The 15,532-nt window shown below is 37.1% G+C and overlaps 2 protein-coding genes and 1 long non-coding RNA gene across 4 annotated transcripts; 2 read left to right on the forward strand and 1 right to left on the reverse strand.

Annotated features, from left to right (window-relative positions):
- Window positions 1–1,173: 1,173 nt before the first annotated feature.
- LOC139128644 (uncharacterized) lies at window positions 1,174–5,370 on the reverse strand. Its single transcript, XM_070694383.1, has 3 exons — window positions 5,204–5,370; window positions 4,151–4,287; window positions 1,174–3,479 (listed from the first exon to the last, which is right to left on the reverse strand). The coding sequence occupies exons 2-3, from the start codon at window positions 4,275–4,277 to the stop codon at window positions 2,668–2,670; spliced, it is 939 nt and encodes a 312-aa protein (XP_070550484.1). The 5' UTR covers window positions 4,278–4,287; window positions 5,204–5,370; the 3' UTR covers window positions 1,174–2,667.
- Window positions 5,371–5,378: 8 nt separating this feature from the next.
- On the forward strand, window positions 5,379–8,430 carry LOC139128645 (uncharacterized). The gene is made up of 5 exons (XR_011551361.1): window positions 5,379–5,539; window positions 6,291–6,470; window positions 7,081–7,124; window positions 7,814–7,959; window positions 8,311–8,430. It is a non-coding gene; the product is annotated as an uncharacterized lncRNA (long non-coding RNA).
- A 320-nt stretch (window positions 8,431–8,750) lies between these two features.
- LOC139128646 (uncharacterized) lies at window positions 8,751–11,990 on the forward strand. Of its 2 annotated transcripts, XM_070694386.1 has the most exons (3): window positions 8,751–8,834; window positions 10,674–10,818; window positions 11,309–11,990. In XM_070694386.1, the coding sequence occupies exons 1-3, from the start codon at window positions 8,819–8,821 to the stop codon at window positions 11,973–11,975; spliced, it is 828 nt and encodes a 275-aa protein (XP_070550487.1). In that variant the 5' UTR covers window positions 8,751–8,818; the 3' UTR covers window positions 11,976–11,990. The 2 variants fall into 2 exon arrangements, with proteins under 2 accessions (XP_070550487.1, XP_070550486.1); XM_070694385.1 differs by lacking the exon at window positions 8,751–8,834 and having other exon boundaries at window positions 10,624–10,818.
- The last annotated feature ends 3,542 nt before the right edge of the window (window positions 11,991–15,532 follow it).

Consider the following 15,532-nt stretch of genomic DNA (forward strand, 5'->3'; position numbering starts at 1 on the left):
AAATTATTGTTTGCTCTACCAAAGTACAGTTGAGTGATCAAAAAAGTCAACTTTTACTGAACATATTTTAAATTTCTAAATAAAAACATAGGGCCAATGTCCCTGAAGCTACTACAGACATGGATACAAAATTAAGTATTTCCTGACTGTATGAAATTATCTCACTAAGGTCATCACAGGGACCTGTAAACCAAATATTAAAGCTGTCTGACCAGTGGTTTTGAAAAAACGAGTGACCTATCAGTCGACAGAGCTCTGCTATGTTATGTAGAGAATAACTTTTTGCGATACATGTGTTGATGAGGAAGGTGGACACATATCAAATCAGTAAGTACTGCGGTTCTCAAAATATTTGAGTGGATGGACACTTCACAAACGGACATACATACATACCGGTACATACATACAGACTGATGACGGACACCGGACAGATACCCATCCCAATAGGTTCTATAGACTATAGTCTATAGTAGCTGAAAACACGTCATTGGGGATCATAAGAGTGTTGATCCAAGAAGGAATATGCATGACTAAATGTCTTTTTTTGATTTTAGGCTCAAGAAGAATAAATTGTATCTAATAATACAATACACAAATGTCTGCATGTCCATTGTATTTAATAGACTTCACTGTATAATTATACAAATCTCTGAATCTTTATACATTAAAATTCTCAGAGAATAGTAACGTACAATGCAGGAACATGTGTGAAAATTCTGCACTATGTAAAAATAGCCCTGTACACAGAAATACTCTTACACCTAGCAATGAAAACGGTACACATTCCAGTGCCAAGTAATCAGAGAATCTATTTCAAGATACCATGGCCAACCAAATTTGGCATGCATGCAACATACTTCATTCCATCAACTTGCATGAAAAACAATTTCTCAGCTATTTCTTCCACTGGAAAACACACCAGATTACTTGTGTCCTCAATTCTAATGATGTGACGAGGGCCATCACAAATAAAGCAATTGTCACTCACCAAAACCACCTTTCCGAAGGCATAAATATGATCTGTTAATACATTTACAATAAAGTATTCAATCTTTCTCATGTCACCATTTTTACATCGCACCATATAGCATACCCGTTTTGTCATACGTGTGTATTCTTTAGAATAAAGCTTATTATCATTAAGTTTAACTCTGAAGGCTTTTTTCACAAAAGTCATATCAAGCAATCCAGTGGCTTCCAATATACATTGACAATGTTCTGCAGGTAAGTCGCTAACAGTTCTTAAACAACCTGAAATGCTTATATCCTTTCCATAGGATGTCCAGAATTTGCCTCGCTGTTTCATTTTTTTCAAATAAGACTTTCCTTTACAAGCTTGTAATCTGCTCAAGTCAACACAGCTTAATTTGAGCTCATTTTCCCTCATTTGCAGAATTTGTTTTTTTACATCACCTGTACCATGCACTGATTGCAAAACTGCAGCATTCCAATCTTCAAATGGGAAGCAACTCCACGCCCACAATGGCCCCCACATCCGAACGTAAAATACAATGTGAGCCCCAATGTTGTGGACATTCAATCCACAACTTCCTTCTTTATATAAATCTGCATACTGTTTGTAAAATGAATCAAGCAGAAATTCTGCTCGTTGAAGCTCAGGCTCAGAAATACTGTCTCCTAAAAGTAAATGAATACCTTCACACAGAAGTGACAAGTGCCGCAAATATACATCTTTCAAAAATCCATTCAAGCATGGTATGCAATAGTAAAGTAGCCATGATTGAAGTTCAGTGGCCTTAAAATGACTGTAATGTTTTTCAAGATCACGAGGCATACGTTCAATATAATCAGGTGGACACATACCCAGAAGTCTTCTAGATATTTGTTTCAAATGCTTTCCCACAAAGTAATCTTCATTGCTATTTGTCGGGGAGAAGAATTTATACATAAGCGTTTTGACAACTCCCATTAATACTCCATGCATGTAATCTGGCACTATACCGATTACTACATCAAACCATGGCATTAGAGCCAGACCAGTCATTCCACAAATGCCATTTATTCGTTTTGCTGGTGTTGCTTCTGTACCTTTCTCATATATGACGTCATGTGAATCGCGAATTGTGGGCTGCTGCTCTGGTGATCTGTATGGATACGTTCTGGCATACCCTTTTCCTTGCCTTACAGTCTCACCTGGTTCTTCACAGGTCGAACATCCATACTGTCCATTATGCATGGTCATGTTCAGGACATAGGCCTTTGCTTGCAGATCCATTGTTCCAAGGTATACTCCCATCCTTACAGTTATCGGAGTTGGAGCTCCGGGAGGAGTTATTACAAGTCCTTCATCATGTAACTTGACCATTGCTTCACTGAAAGCACCCAAATACTGAGTGAACGGAGGTTTATTCTTTCCCTGCCAAATTGCTGCCAAGATCATATTTTCCCTCGCAAATCTAGTTGCCGGTGGTAATTCATTTATTGCGAGAAATACTGGCCATAGCTTAACATTAGATGAACTATACAATGGTATACCATCCGTGTTAAACACCGCACTTACATTGTTCATATCATGTAAAAAGTTTCCCTTTTCACACAAGCTTCTGTAATATTGTCCATCAACAATATCAGTCATTTCGTCCGGTAAATTATTCTGCCTTATTGATTCTTTAATCATTTGTACACTATTCCAATTACCTTTTTTCTCTAATATGTACTTAAGCTTCTCTTGACATCTGCCAGAACAAAACAACTTCTCGGCTGACGATTTTCTTTTCGTTGAGATGAAAGGGGTCCCTTATACCTGTAACCAGGGCATCCTTCAGTTGAGCATAGATACTCATCTGGCTGTTCAGGGAATTGCCCACCACAAATTGAACAGTAATGCACAGTCATGATGTCTGCATCTCCTGAAGCAGCCATAATGTCCTGATATGACATCTTTTTCAAATTATCAGAATCAGGGCAAAGAATACGCATCAATTGAAGCATGTCCTTTGATGCTGAACCTGACATATTATGTCGAAGAATACATGACATTATGCAGAGTCTCTGTATTTCACTTTCAGGATAAATCGGCCCATCTTCAACAGTAGTATCAACAACTGTGTCTCTGTCCAACATTTCATCACTTTCATCACTTAATTCTGAACTTGAAACTTCAGAATCTGAATAACTGTTAGATGATGCAGACATACTCTCAACATCACTATCAGTTGACTCGTCACTATCACAATTGATATCTGAAAGGTCACTCACATAGTTGGATGAGGTATCATACGTGTAGGAGACTGATGTATGTTCCACCTCGTTTGATGAGCCACTTTCGTTCAGTTCATCTTCAGGATTTTCAACACTAGTACTTTCTTGACTGAGTGATTGTCCAACTATGTCTGAATTCACATCCGTAGCTTCTGACTCCAGATGCGCAGCCATTGCTGCATGCCGGTACAAAGTACGTTTTGGAACAGCTATCGATGGATTGTCTTTGTACTTCATGTATACCCTTTTCATTGGACCTGTAGAATGAGTTAATTGGTTTATCGGTGAAATTCCTTAAATTTTTTAATAAGCGCTTAATGGCTGATAGAGTTCCACTGTGATATGAATACAGTGCAAAACAACTTTATTTGTACAGAAGATTTTTTGATGAAAAATTGCACTAAGTATCAATAAAAACCATAACATCAATAATAAGTACCAAGGTTGAGATACCAGATTTCAAAGCAATTTGGACAAGCAGTTTCAGAGAAGCATAATTAGAGTGATCAACATAAGATGGATGCCACATAACTGTCAATGCATCACTCCAATAATTTCTGTGTTTTTGGCAGCAGAACTACAAATGGTCTACTGTACAAGTTTTCGAGATATTTCTCAGACAAAATGAGCAGTGACATCTTTCATTATTATGATTAAGTTTCCTGTAAGATATTTTACACATTACTGTTCAAAGTTTGATTTAGTCAAGGCATGCCTGTGATACAGTGTCTTGATGAATGCATACAAGAAAAACATGGCCGTAATTTCTTACTTTGCTTGGTTCATCGGGACAAAATTTGGTAATGGCTAAAATTTATTTTTACCCCGGTGTATCAACATATATGACAAGAATCAATCATAAAAATTTAATATTACAGATACTGTCCCTAAACCATCAAAGATGTACCGGTATATTTACAATACATACTTTTATTGTGAAAGTCGACGAGATGGGTCAATATCCTCTGCTTGCTACTACGTATGCGGCCACACAACTTGCACCGAAATTGTTTTTTTCCTTGTATTAAGTAACACCGATGTTTGGACTCCTCCATTATGCTAATCCTGTGTAAAAGAGCAAAAAGAATCATTAAAATACTATTAAGATCATGCTCTGTATCAGACAGATGCAGTCACAAGTACAACACTCAAAACAAGATCTGCCTTTATAGAATTCAAGGATACAGGAATCCAGTTAGCCATACACATGACGTGGCTGTTGTTCTCAACATTAATAGATCGTGGTTTGTACTAAATATTCCAGTCTTAAAGGCACTCTGAGATTTTTAATAAGATGGATGGATATTGTGTGGAAGTATAATTGTATGCCAATCACACATGAACTGAGTGACAAGCGATTGTACATTTTGTGAACAAAATGTACATGTACACTTTATTTTTAATATGTTTAAAGAAATCACTGGTCAGTGATTGACCGAAAAAACGAGGGAAACAAGGAAAAATGCAAGAGATGGAAAGTTAAATTCTGCTTGTGTTGGGATAGTATGGAAATTTCAAGGCTGCAAAAAATTGAACTGACCAAGAACTTGAAAACCAGTGAGTCCCACCTTAAAGCATTTTCTAAAGTTTTGTTTGAATTTTTGCTCATTTTTATCGGTACAACAACCACTCCGCTTGACTTTCTCAATTTTTCTGGCTCATATTATGATAATGTCCTTCCAAAAGCCTTATCATTCAAAGTGTAACTATACCCTGGCGTGGCTTCGTCACCCTGAGCAAGCAACTGTTTGCACGCGGTTCAGAGCTTGAAACAGGTCTGGCAGGTGCATGCTGACGAATAAACAATAAATCGTCGATCTGCTCTGATCACAATGACTTCTCCGAAATTTCCCTCTTAAAAACGTGTCTGTAGCATATTATCGTGATTTGATTCTCGATCGTCCACCCTCAATGCGAGTCAATGTGTACTACAAGTACAGTACTGCACGCCATGATAGAGTATAAACAAAAAACTACGTACCGGACAATAATGCGCCTACTTGGCTTTCGAATCCACCGTGTCCAATTGCAGTTTTATGAGGGATATTATCCGTTTTATCATCAATCAGCTGGTTATTTGATTTATACAGTCAAAGCTTAGTTCGATGACAACGATTCGATGCACTCCACCTAGCTAGACAGCGGCAGCCGCCATGTTCTTGCGAAATGCACTCTGGGAGTCTCGAGCATTCTCACTGTAACCAACGAGAGTTCGTCAGAAGCGCGCTATTTTTCGTCTGGGAGTGAATGATAACGTCCGCAGCAGTCATGTCGGCAAATACCAGACGCGTGAAATGCACTATTTCTCCAGATCAAGGTAAGCAGATCTCAATTCTATCGTGTACAGAGTAGTCTCCGTATTTTCAAGTTCATCACAACCGCTTAATTAGTAATGGTTCGCGCAAATTACGCTCTATCGTTTGTTTCATCGTACGTCTTGCATGAGCAGCAACATCTTCAGTTATGCATTGCTTCGCTCGAGGTGGTGTCACTTTGGGTAACCGTTACGAGATTGATATCTGCCAGTTTCATGTATGGTCTGTTGGTATTATGCTTTAATCAATCGCCAAAGATTACGCTATAGTAACGAACATTTTCCGCAGTTCTGTACTGCTGATCGTACAAAACGTCTGTTTTACTTTGCGATTTGATTTCCACTATTTCAACATGGCTGTCAGATAACAGGTTCCCCGGCAATGTACATGACACAGCCGCCCGCCTTCTGTTTGGCTTTTAAAGTGACGTGGAATAGTTGTCAGCGATCTCCCCTTCAACGCTGATCAAACGATACATTCTGTCCTATTGTTGAGTTTTCGTGAAGCATTAACATGTTCACTATACATCACTAAACAGACGGATAGATTTTGCTCGAAAAAATACAGTGAAATGTACAGAGGTCAGTGTATGCCAGAATTTTAAGGTATGTTTATATCTCAGATGTGCGACTAACATTAGGTTAGTTACACTTTTAAAAGTGCTAGGAGGAGCCAATATGTCATTAGAGGGTGAATGTTCTCTGATGCCTCTTTCCAATGACAAACTGATGGTGTATATATTTTCAATTTCAGAGAAATGGGTTGTTGTTCAATACACAGAGGATGGATATGTATCAAATGTATTAAGAGCATGTGTAGTAGAGACTCATGATGGCGAGTCTGGGCAAGACTCAACTATTTTGAAGAAAGGAGATTGCGTTGTGGCGCCATGGAAAAGTATCATGCTAGAAGCAAAAATAATTGAAATTTCAAGTAGGTTTTATTCAGGTCTATAACGAAATTATATAAAATGTTTGTTTTAATTCTGAATGTACTTATTGCAAAATTCCTGACTTACTTGGTAGAACTTTTATAGGAAACTGGTGACCAGATATTTTACTGAAATGGTGTATCCCATCTGAACATATAAGGACTATCTTAAATTTTACATTTCTATTGAACCACAAAGTTTAACAATTACCCCAAATAATAGTTCAAGGGTATTCACAAGCTAAATTGAAAAATGTTAATTAAGACTTTAATAATACGAACAGTCCTCTTTTCTATATTTATTTTCAGTCTTTGTTATTGTGATAAAGATTGTCATCCAAGATACACCAAAAGCTCAACAAACTAGAAAAAAAAAACTTGCCACCTTTGCCACTGAACTCTTTACTGTATGGAGATAATATTTATTGGGAATTGCATTTACAAAATGTTAGAACTCTGTAATTTGTAGTTCTTGAAATATTTTCCTTTTCCAATATGACAGTGCTATGATCCTGTTGAATGCATATATAATTAAATGGACTTTGTTTTATGATTACAAATATGTCCCTGAATGTAACTTTGATTATATTATATGCTATTGTCTTGTTTTCAGCTGATAAAGAAAAAGTCTTGAAAGCCAATTGATGGCAAAAAAAGGTAATTATTAATCTATTTTGTGTGTATGCAAGAAGTTCCTCAAAGTGCACTGAGGAAGGTAGGTTTCTGTGTAGATCTTAATGGAAAACAACAGAGGTATGTACATGATACGTCAGTTCTCATAAAAGGAAAGATTGAAAATGGTAGCATGGAGAAAAATCTTCAATATAATATGGCTGGTTCGAACTCACAACATATGGCATCAGTCGCCTAGCGGACAGGCAACAGACAGGTCCGCTGAGCTAAATCCCCACTCTTAAAGGGACAAAGTCGCCCAGTTTTCATGAATTTTGTTTGATACGAGATATTACTTATATATTGTTCGACATGTTGAAAGATACTGATTGAATGGGTGACCATGCATATATTCGACCCCAGTTTTAGACACGATACATGAAACCATGGCGAAAATGAATTAATGGTCATGGCCATTCATTCATTTTGCCATTGTTTCTTTAATTTGTCTAGAATCGGGGTCAAATATATGCATGGTCACCCATTCAATCAGTATCTTTCAACATGTCAAACAATATAAGCATTATCTCGTATCAAACAAAATTCATGAAAAAAGGGCAACCTTGTCCCTTTAAACCAAACAGAGACACATGTGATTATGACTATCAGCTTCCAACAGAATAATTATGGGAGAATGAGCTGTAATTGATGTTTTAAAAAATATTTATCTTCAGGTAGATCTCAGGTTGTTCACGGACATACAACAAATCGAAAAAAGAAGCATATCTACTGTCTCCGATGATGATGACTCAACAGAATAAACTTCAAAAACATATGTGCATGTCAGTTCTTGTCAGAGAAAAAAAATGAAAAACTGGTAGTAAGTATTGAGAAAAATCCACAAATGAAAATCTTTCATAATGTTTTTTATACACATGTCATCAAACAAAACAGGCAGGTCAAATTAATGACGACTGAGCTTCCATGACAGTAATATGAGTACCTGTATGTGCTTTCATTTACTTGTTGGAAAATATTGTTCTTCATTCTCTGTTCAGGGACAATCATTACCATCTCTGATGATGACTTCACAAAGCTCACTTATCATTTAAAACCCAACAATAAAATTCTTGCAAGTACAAAAAATCACAGGCACATCAATTACTGACTGAGCTTCCTGCTCTGTAAAGAAGAATGGCCATACTGATTGTCAAAATTTATTTTTCTTCAGGTAGTTCAAAGGTTCAAAAACAGAAAACTAATCAAAAGCTGGAGTGTATCAGTGCTGTCTCTGATGAAGAGGACGATGATGATTATGATAATGATGATGATTATGATGATGATTATGTCCCACCAGGAAACAATCAAAAAAGGAGAGTAAGTATCTTTTTGAACTCCAATACTCTTTCATGTACAAAAAGCACTGATAGATCAACAATTGGCAGTGCTTATTCTGTGATTTAGCTAAATGATTTGGAAGCCAGGAGTCTTTGCTGCTGCTATCTTATAAAGTACATGGAGAACCTTACTGGAAGTTGCCTGCTTACTGCCCCTAACAAATAGATGACTGTAATGAGAAGAGAATACCACAATGCATTTTAATCGTTTGAGTGCCACCCAAGTCAATGAGCTGTCACTATTTTTTATTTCTCTTCAGGTATTTTAAAGGTGGTTCAAGCAAAGTCGAAGACAAAAAAACGTGCCATATCTCTATCAGATGATGACCATTCTGAAAGGAAATGCTGAAAAGTGAAAGTAAGTATCTATGTTAACCCTGCATGGTACTGTAGATTTCCCATAATTCATTGCGATTTGTATCCTCGGAGATACCTGAGTGAAGTCTACCATGTCTCCCATGTGTAGACAAATTCACAGACTATTTATCAAAATTTTGAAAACGTACTTTTATGCGCACCATTCTTCTCAATTCTCATTTTAAATAATTTGGAAAATTATGCATAATTGAGAGAGGAGATAGCATATTTGTGAAATTTGCCGGAGATTGTGTCCTCAGCCATACAGAATAATGTGATGGAAAGTAGGGAGACTAGTTGCACCCATTTTATGAAACAAAAGGATATTGATTTTTGCAATCGAATTGACAATAGAAATTTGCATGCTAAGTTTTCTCAGAGAATGACCCCTTCAGTTCGTCATAACTTGCTGCCCAAAAAGCAAGGCATTTGTAGTACCTAAAGAATGTGACTTTTATGGTTGTTCAGTGCTTATTTTGAAACTTTCACTGAAATATCAAAACGTACTTTTACATGATATTATTTAAAATTATTCTGATGCTGCACATTAGTGCTTACATGCAGAACTGAAAAAGATTTTAGAAAAGTAACCTTCAAGGATACAAATAAAAGAGAATTGTGGTTAATTTATTGTACTGTGCCCTGGCTTAACCTACTAGTTAGCAGATAAATATCTCCCTCCTGGCATTTTGAATCTTAAGTAAATTATTTGTGACTTTTAGCTCAGGGTGTTAGTTAGTGCATATAAGCATTGCATAGAATTGCATGTGTATACATGTGTTTAATCAAGTAGTCATGGACAAAATATCAACAACACAGTGAGTTCTTAACCATTCCTTTTATGGACATGGCAAGGTTGCTCTGGTTTTGCCTGCCATTCTCTGTTCTGTATGCCTTTTTTCCCGTGTGAAAAGATTAACAGTGCCAGAATTTCTGTTTGAATATTGTGACCATAGCCCCACAAACTGAGGCAAAGGTAATCTGATGCAGTCATCAACAAACTACAAATTCAACAAATAAATTCAATATTGTTTTACCTTTTCATAAAGAAATTTATGTTATTATATCATACAAGTATATTGATGATGCAACTACAGCGATCTGATTGGTCAAGGTGCAAAAAGAACCATGTTATATTGGCAATATACACGACTGGCATGCGCACAAGCTCTCAGCTTGAGCGAAATTCTGGGTTTTTTACGTTCCACCCAGAATTTCAATATATTGTATTATAATAGCAGTTAATCACATCCAGCGACCGTTTACTACGCTGTTTTGACCACTTCACTCCATATATGCACAAGCTATCACTCGTGCATATACATCGTGAACTGGTCAAAAACTTTTGGTATACCATCACTGGTGTGCTTTATTGATTAAATTTAGCAACATCCTATGTTATTACAACATGTACTATCATTAAGGTTTATTTAAAAAATGTCTTAGCCGGATATTTCCTAAATTAACCCTTTCACGACCATGGTTTGTCCCAAATCCATAGTTTGCTATGGTAAAGTTGGACCTGTATACATGGAACTGGGGGTGAAAGGGTTAAAGAACAGATTTGTTCTCTGGTCATATGATCATTTACCTGTGTCAATGTATACCCTGTGTGCTCGTGTGGTCATAACCTGTGTCAATGTATACCCTGTGTACTGTAGATTTCATCTGTATGAATTCCTGATACCAGGTGTATATGGTTGAAATAATAAATGGACTGTGTTATGTATAAATTGAAATTTTATAGGACCATTTTTTGCCTTTATACTTTTTATGATATAAGGAGGATGATACCCCCTCTCCCCCATGATACTTACCCATTTTCTGTTTGTATTAACAGAAGCATTGGAAATCACTTCTCAAAAAGCCTTTGCACAGCGTGTGTTGACGAAAATCAGGTCTCCTAAGTATAGCGGAAATACCTCTGACGCTTCCTCACAGTCAGATTTTGCCATTCCTGCAGCTTCATTTGATTCTCACAAGGAGTAAGTTGTGGATAAATCAAGAGTTTTCTAACAGCCTTTTGGTCGTGGGCTGCCTTAATTTGAATCAGTTTGAATGTGGAATTTTTTTTGCTGCCTTTACATGATCCATTTTTAACTCTGAATTCTAGGTCTCACTTGACTTCACGATAACACCATCCTGCAGCAAAGTAAGCACAAAACTTGCAACCCATCAATGGATCAGCCCTATATATCCCGCTGTTATGAAACTTAAACTGACTTTTTAAAATAGTAACAGGTGAAGTGCAATCCCATAGATTGCAATTTCCTGCTTTAACAGTATTGTTTAAATGGAAATTATAAGATTGTGATCATACAGTGAGAGACAGTGAAAGTGCTGCTCACTAATATTTGTCAACATTTGATTTTCAACACTTCGATTTTTCAGATGCCAAATTGTCACTTTCAGTTGTGTGGTATAAACTGAACTACATATTGTGCTATTTTTAAACTACTTGTTCTAAATTTTCAGATGTGTAACACAGCGCGAATTCAATGACCTTAAAGAAGAGGTGCGTCGGTTGAAAAAGAAAGTGAAGGATCTGCAATCAGGGCCATCTGCAGGCAGTGCTCCCACCAATGATTTTCATACCATGCTTGAAGAGTCGCCTAAAAGTAGTACAGCTCATCAGTCTGCCTTGTGGAAGTCTCCTATTGAAGAGTGGCCTAAAAGCTACGCTAACTCGTCTGCCTTGTGGAAGCCTCCTATTGAAGAGTCACCTAAAAGCTATGCTCACCAGTCTGCCTTGTGGAAGTCTTCTATTCCAGGTGAACAAAGCCGATGTGATGTCTCTGCTGCTACATCTAGGGAAGGTGACCCTTCCATATCGGCATCTACAAGTGATTCCAATACATACAATGGCATGGCCTATTCCACTCTTCAAGATCTTGTCGCGCATTGCGACAAGGTTTATGATGCTGTCAAAATCTTATTGACCACTCTGTTTCCGCGAGAGTACATCTTAACACATTCTGTCTCTGGGAAAGCGCCTAACAAATCAACCCCTGCAAAAGAGCCATTCGACACTCGTCTCTTCTCCGCTATGGTCAATGTGATAAAAAACAAATACCCAGAAATAAGTAGCAAGAAGATAACAGAAAAAGTACAATCTGTTCAGAAATATGTGCAGAAACATTAACCCTAGACTCTAAATTCTACAGGATGTGTGACTCTTTAATAGGTTTGCATTTCAAACACTCAGGTATTAGATTTAGTCATGAGCACCATTTTTTTTCAAAAACATATATTAATGACCTTGATGTAGTGCTGATCTTTTAGACTGTTGCGTGACAGCTCATGCGTGTGTTCGCAATCACATGTTTTGTAAGCATTATGTATGATATTTTCTTGGATGCGCAACATTTCTTTGAAAAGGTAGTATTTATCCCTTTTTGTAGTGATCTTTTTGGTAGCTCATGTTTATGTCTGCATTCAGATGTTTCATAAGCATTCTATTATAGTAGTTAGTCTTGAAGGAGCACCATCGTTTTTGATCAGATAATATTTATGGCCTTGTAGTGATTTTTAGAGTAATAGCTCATCCATGTATTCATTCATAGTCTTCTGAGGCATTCAAGTATTATATTTAGTCTTAAATGAGCCCCATTGTTTTCAAAGGTTATTTTTATGCTGTTGTTGTGTACGTTTAGTCCGTAGATCATGCAAATGTCTGCATTCATCGCTTCAGAGGCATTCAAGTATTAGATAAAGCCTTGAATGGACCCTTTTTTTGCTCAAAAGCTGATGTCTTTCTACCCTACCTATTGTGATCTTTTAGTCATTTGAATGACAGCTTATGCATGCCCATTGTTTTTGTCAATAAAAAGCTTTGATGAAATAAATGTTTTTTGAAGTTTTTAAAAACTATGTCACTTGCTGACTATTTTGTCGTAGAACTTCATCAGTCAATTTCAAGAGCTTTAATATTGCACTTCTCCCTTGTTGGTGACCTTTGTCTATCACCACGGCTGACTACAGCTGACCGTAATGACTATCTGATGGTTGTTCACAACCATTGTTGATGACCACGGCTACCCACCATGGTTGACAATGGACCATGTTTGATGAGCATGGTGGACCATGATAGGTTGTGCCATGATCATGGTTTGTAACTGTGGTCTATCATAGTTGACCATGGTTTCTTGATCATGCTAGACCATGGTATATCAAGGTCAATGGCAATGGTTGACCATGGTTTTTGGCAATGGTCGATCATGGTAGACCATAGTAATTTGTGCCATTTAACAAACATGGTCGACCATGGATTAACATGGTACACCATGGTCATATGACCATGAACTAACATGTTAGTTCTTGGTCAACCATGTTCACTTTCGCCTGGGCAGCCAAACCCGGACTTTAATTTCCTACACTTCCAAAACAAGCCACACATCCTGCGTCCTCACTGCTCTGCCTGCGGTCAACATGGTCATGTGAAGACTGATTGCCCAAATCAGCACAGCAGCGCCACAAACCCAGAGCCCGGGAGAGCCCGGAAACCAAGAAACAGCCTGACCCACCTCCAGTATGTCAATCTCTCATTCGATGCTCATGCAAGACCCCCTGCCAATATGGGTTGGAATGACCATCTAAAAGAGATTCATGAAATTGCCCGTGACGCATTTAAATTATGGCGTGAATCTGGTAAACCCAAGCATGGTCCACTGTATGATTTTAAACGTTGTACTCATGCTCGCTTTAAGTATGCGTTACGGGCTTGTCGAGCTAATGAAGAGCAAATGAAAGCAGATACTATGGCCAAAAATCTTTTTGGCGGAAATCACAAAAAATTTTGGCACTCCATTAATAGTAAAAAGTGTTCGTCCAGGCCAAACAATGTGGGTGGCTGTACTGGCGAAGCTAAATTTGCTGATATGTGGCGTAACCATTACTATGGCGTTTACAACTCAGTGAATACGACACTGACCAGAAGTTTGTGTTAGATGTTGTTGAAAAGTGTACTCTCGAAAATGATTTCATTGTTTACCCCAGTGACATTAGTGATGCCATAGGGAAACTACAGGTTGGTAAATCTGTTGGCCCTGACTATCTCTCAGCTGAGCATTTTATGTATGCTAGCAGTAAAGTTTCCATTTTACTCAGTATGTGTTTTACGGCGATGTTTGTGCATAATGTTTGCCCTAGTCGCCTATCCGATACTGTTTTAGTTCCTATCATAAAGGACAAAAAACAACAATATCAATGACAAAAGTAACTATCGTCCGGTTGCAGTTTCGACAGTTGCTTCTAAGCTTATGGAATTATTTTACTTAGAAATATTGAATGTTATCTTGAAACGTCACATTACCAGTTTGGTTTCAAATCTGGTCACTCAACCGATATGGTGTGTCTTTGTACTTAAAGAAGTAATCAATTACTATAGAAAGCATGGTAGTAAGGGAGCCTTCAGTAATTACAGGGGGGTGGGCCGGGGGAATTGGGGGGAGGGTCACTTTTTAGAAAACAGTTCAAGGGGGAGGGTCACTTTTTATAAACCTATCTTGGGGGGAGGGTCACTTTTGATAGAAGCTGATATTATGGCCAAAACTTTGATTGTCCGTGTGATATTTCCTGAACAGGAAATCACCAACAAAATACGCACACACTTATAGACCGCCGTGCATAGTGAATTGACATTTTGGTGAAATTTCCAAATCAAATTTCTTGCACAACCATGGACTTGTAACCATTCTAGTCTTATCAAGAACAATAATCTTAATAATCAAGCATACATAAATGCACAGATTTATCTAATTTTGTACTGAAAAAAAATTATTCATAGTTTCATCATAGACCCCAATGCATAGTGAATCGACATTTTGGTGAAATTCCAAAATCAAATTTCTTGCACAACCATGGACTTGTAACCATTCTAGTCTTATCAAGAACAATAATCTTAATAATCAAGTATACATAAATGCACAGATTTATCTAATTTTGTACTGAAAAAAAATTATTCATAGTTTCATCATAGACCCCAATGCATAGTGTATTGAATGACATTTGGTGAAATTCCAAAATCAAATTTCTTGCACAACCATGGACTTGTAACCATTCTAGTCTTATCAAGAACAATAATCTTAATAATCAAGCATAATTAAATGCACAGATTTATCTAATTTTGTACTAAAAAAATTATTCATAGTTTCATCATAGACCCCAATGCATAGTGTATTGAATGACATTTGGTGAAATTCCAAAATCAAATTTCTTACACAACCATAGACTTGTAACCACTCTAGTCTAATCAAGAAAATTAATATCAATAATCAAGAGTACACAAATGCAAAGATTTACCTATTTTTGTATTGGAAAAAACTATTCATAATTTCATCATAGACACCATGGATACTTCCCTATTCCAGCAAAGTACATTTAAATACATTATCGAACATATATAATATACAGATATAGCATGTTTTGTGGGGGTAAATTGTCAATAATTTGCCTGATAGATTCCATGTATTATGATTTGATATTTTTGGATGAAGCACTAAATCAGCTACATCTTGCCTTCTTATAGTTGCACAAAATATGGTGACCCTCCCTAAACTGTATGAAATACCATATCTCTTGCGTGATAAATTGCGACTGTCCCTCCAAAAACACCAGCCCTTCCCTCTGTAATTTGTCCCTAACATAACAATTGAACCAATTGTTATGTAAATTAGCTGATACTGTTTTATTATTCCCGGG

The sequence above is a fragment of the Ptychodera flava genome, unplaced genomic scaffold, assembly GCF_041260155.1.
Source record: "Ptychodera flava strain L36383 unplaced genomic scaffold, AS_Pfla_20210202 Scaffold_62__1_contigs__length_770838_pilon, whole genome shotgun sequence".
NCBI classification, from domain to species: domain Eukaryota; kingdom Metazoa; phylum Hemichordata; class Enteropneusta; family Ptychoderidae; genus Ptychodera; species Ptychodera flava.

Excerpts from the sequence above, each read along its gene's own strand:
- LOC139128646 (XM_070694385.1), top strand. The coding sequence starts at position 10,640 with ATGATACTTACCCATTTTCTGTTTGTATTAACAGAAGCATTGGAAATC. Across the intron at positions 10,819-11,308 it reads TCATTTGATTCTCACAAGGA|ATGTGTAACACAGCGCGAAT; the intron begins GTAAGTTGTGGA and ends CTAAATTTTCAG.
- LOC139128644 (XM_070694383.1), bottom strand. The coding sequence starts at position 4,277 with ATGGAGGAGTCCAAACATCGGTGTTACTTAATACAAGGAAAAAAACAA. Across the intron at positions 3,480-4,150 it reads CGTCGACTTTCACAATAAAA|GTCCAATGAAAAGGGTATAC; the intron begins GTATGTATTGTA and ends CTCATTCTACAG.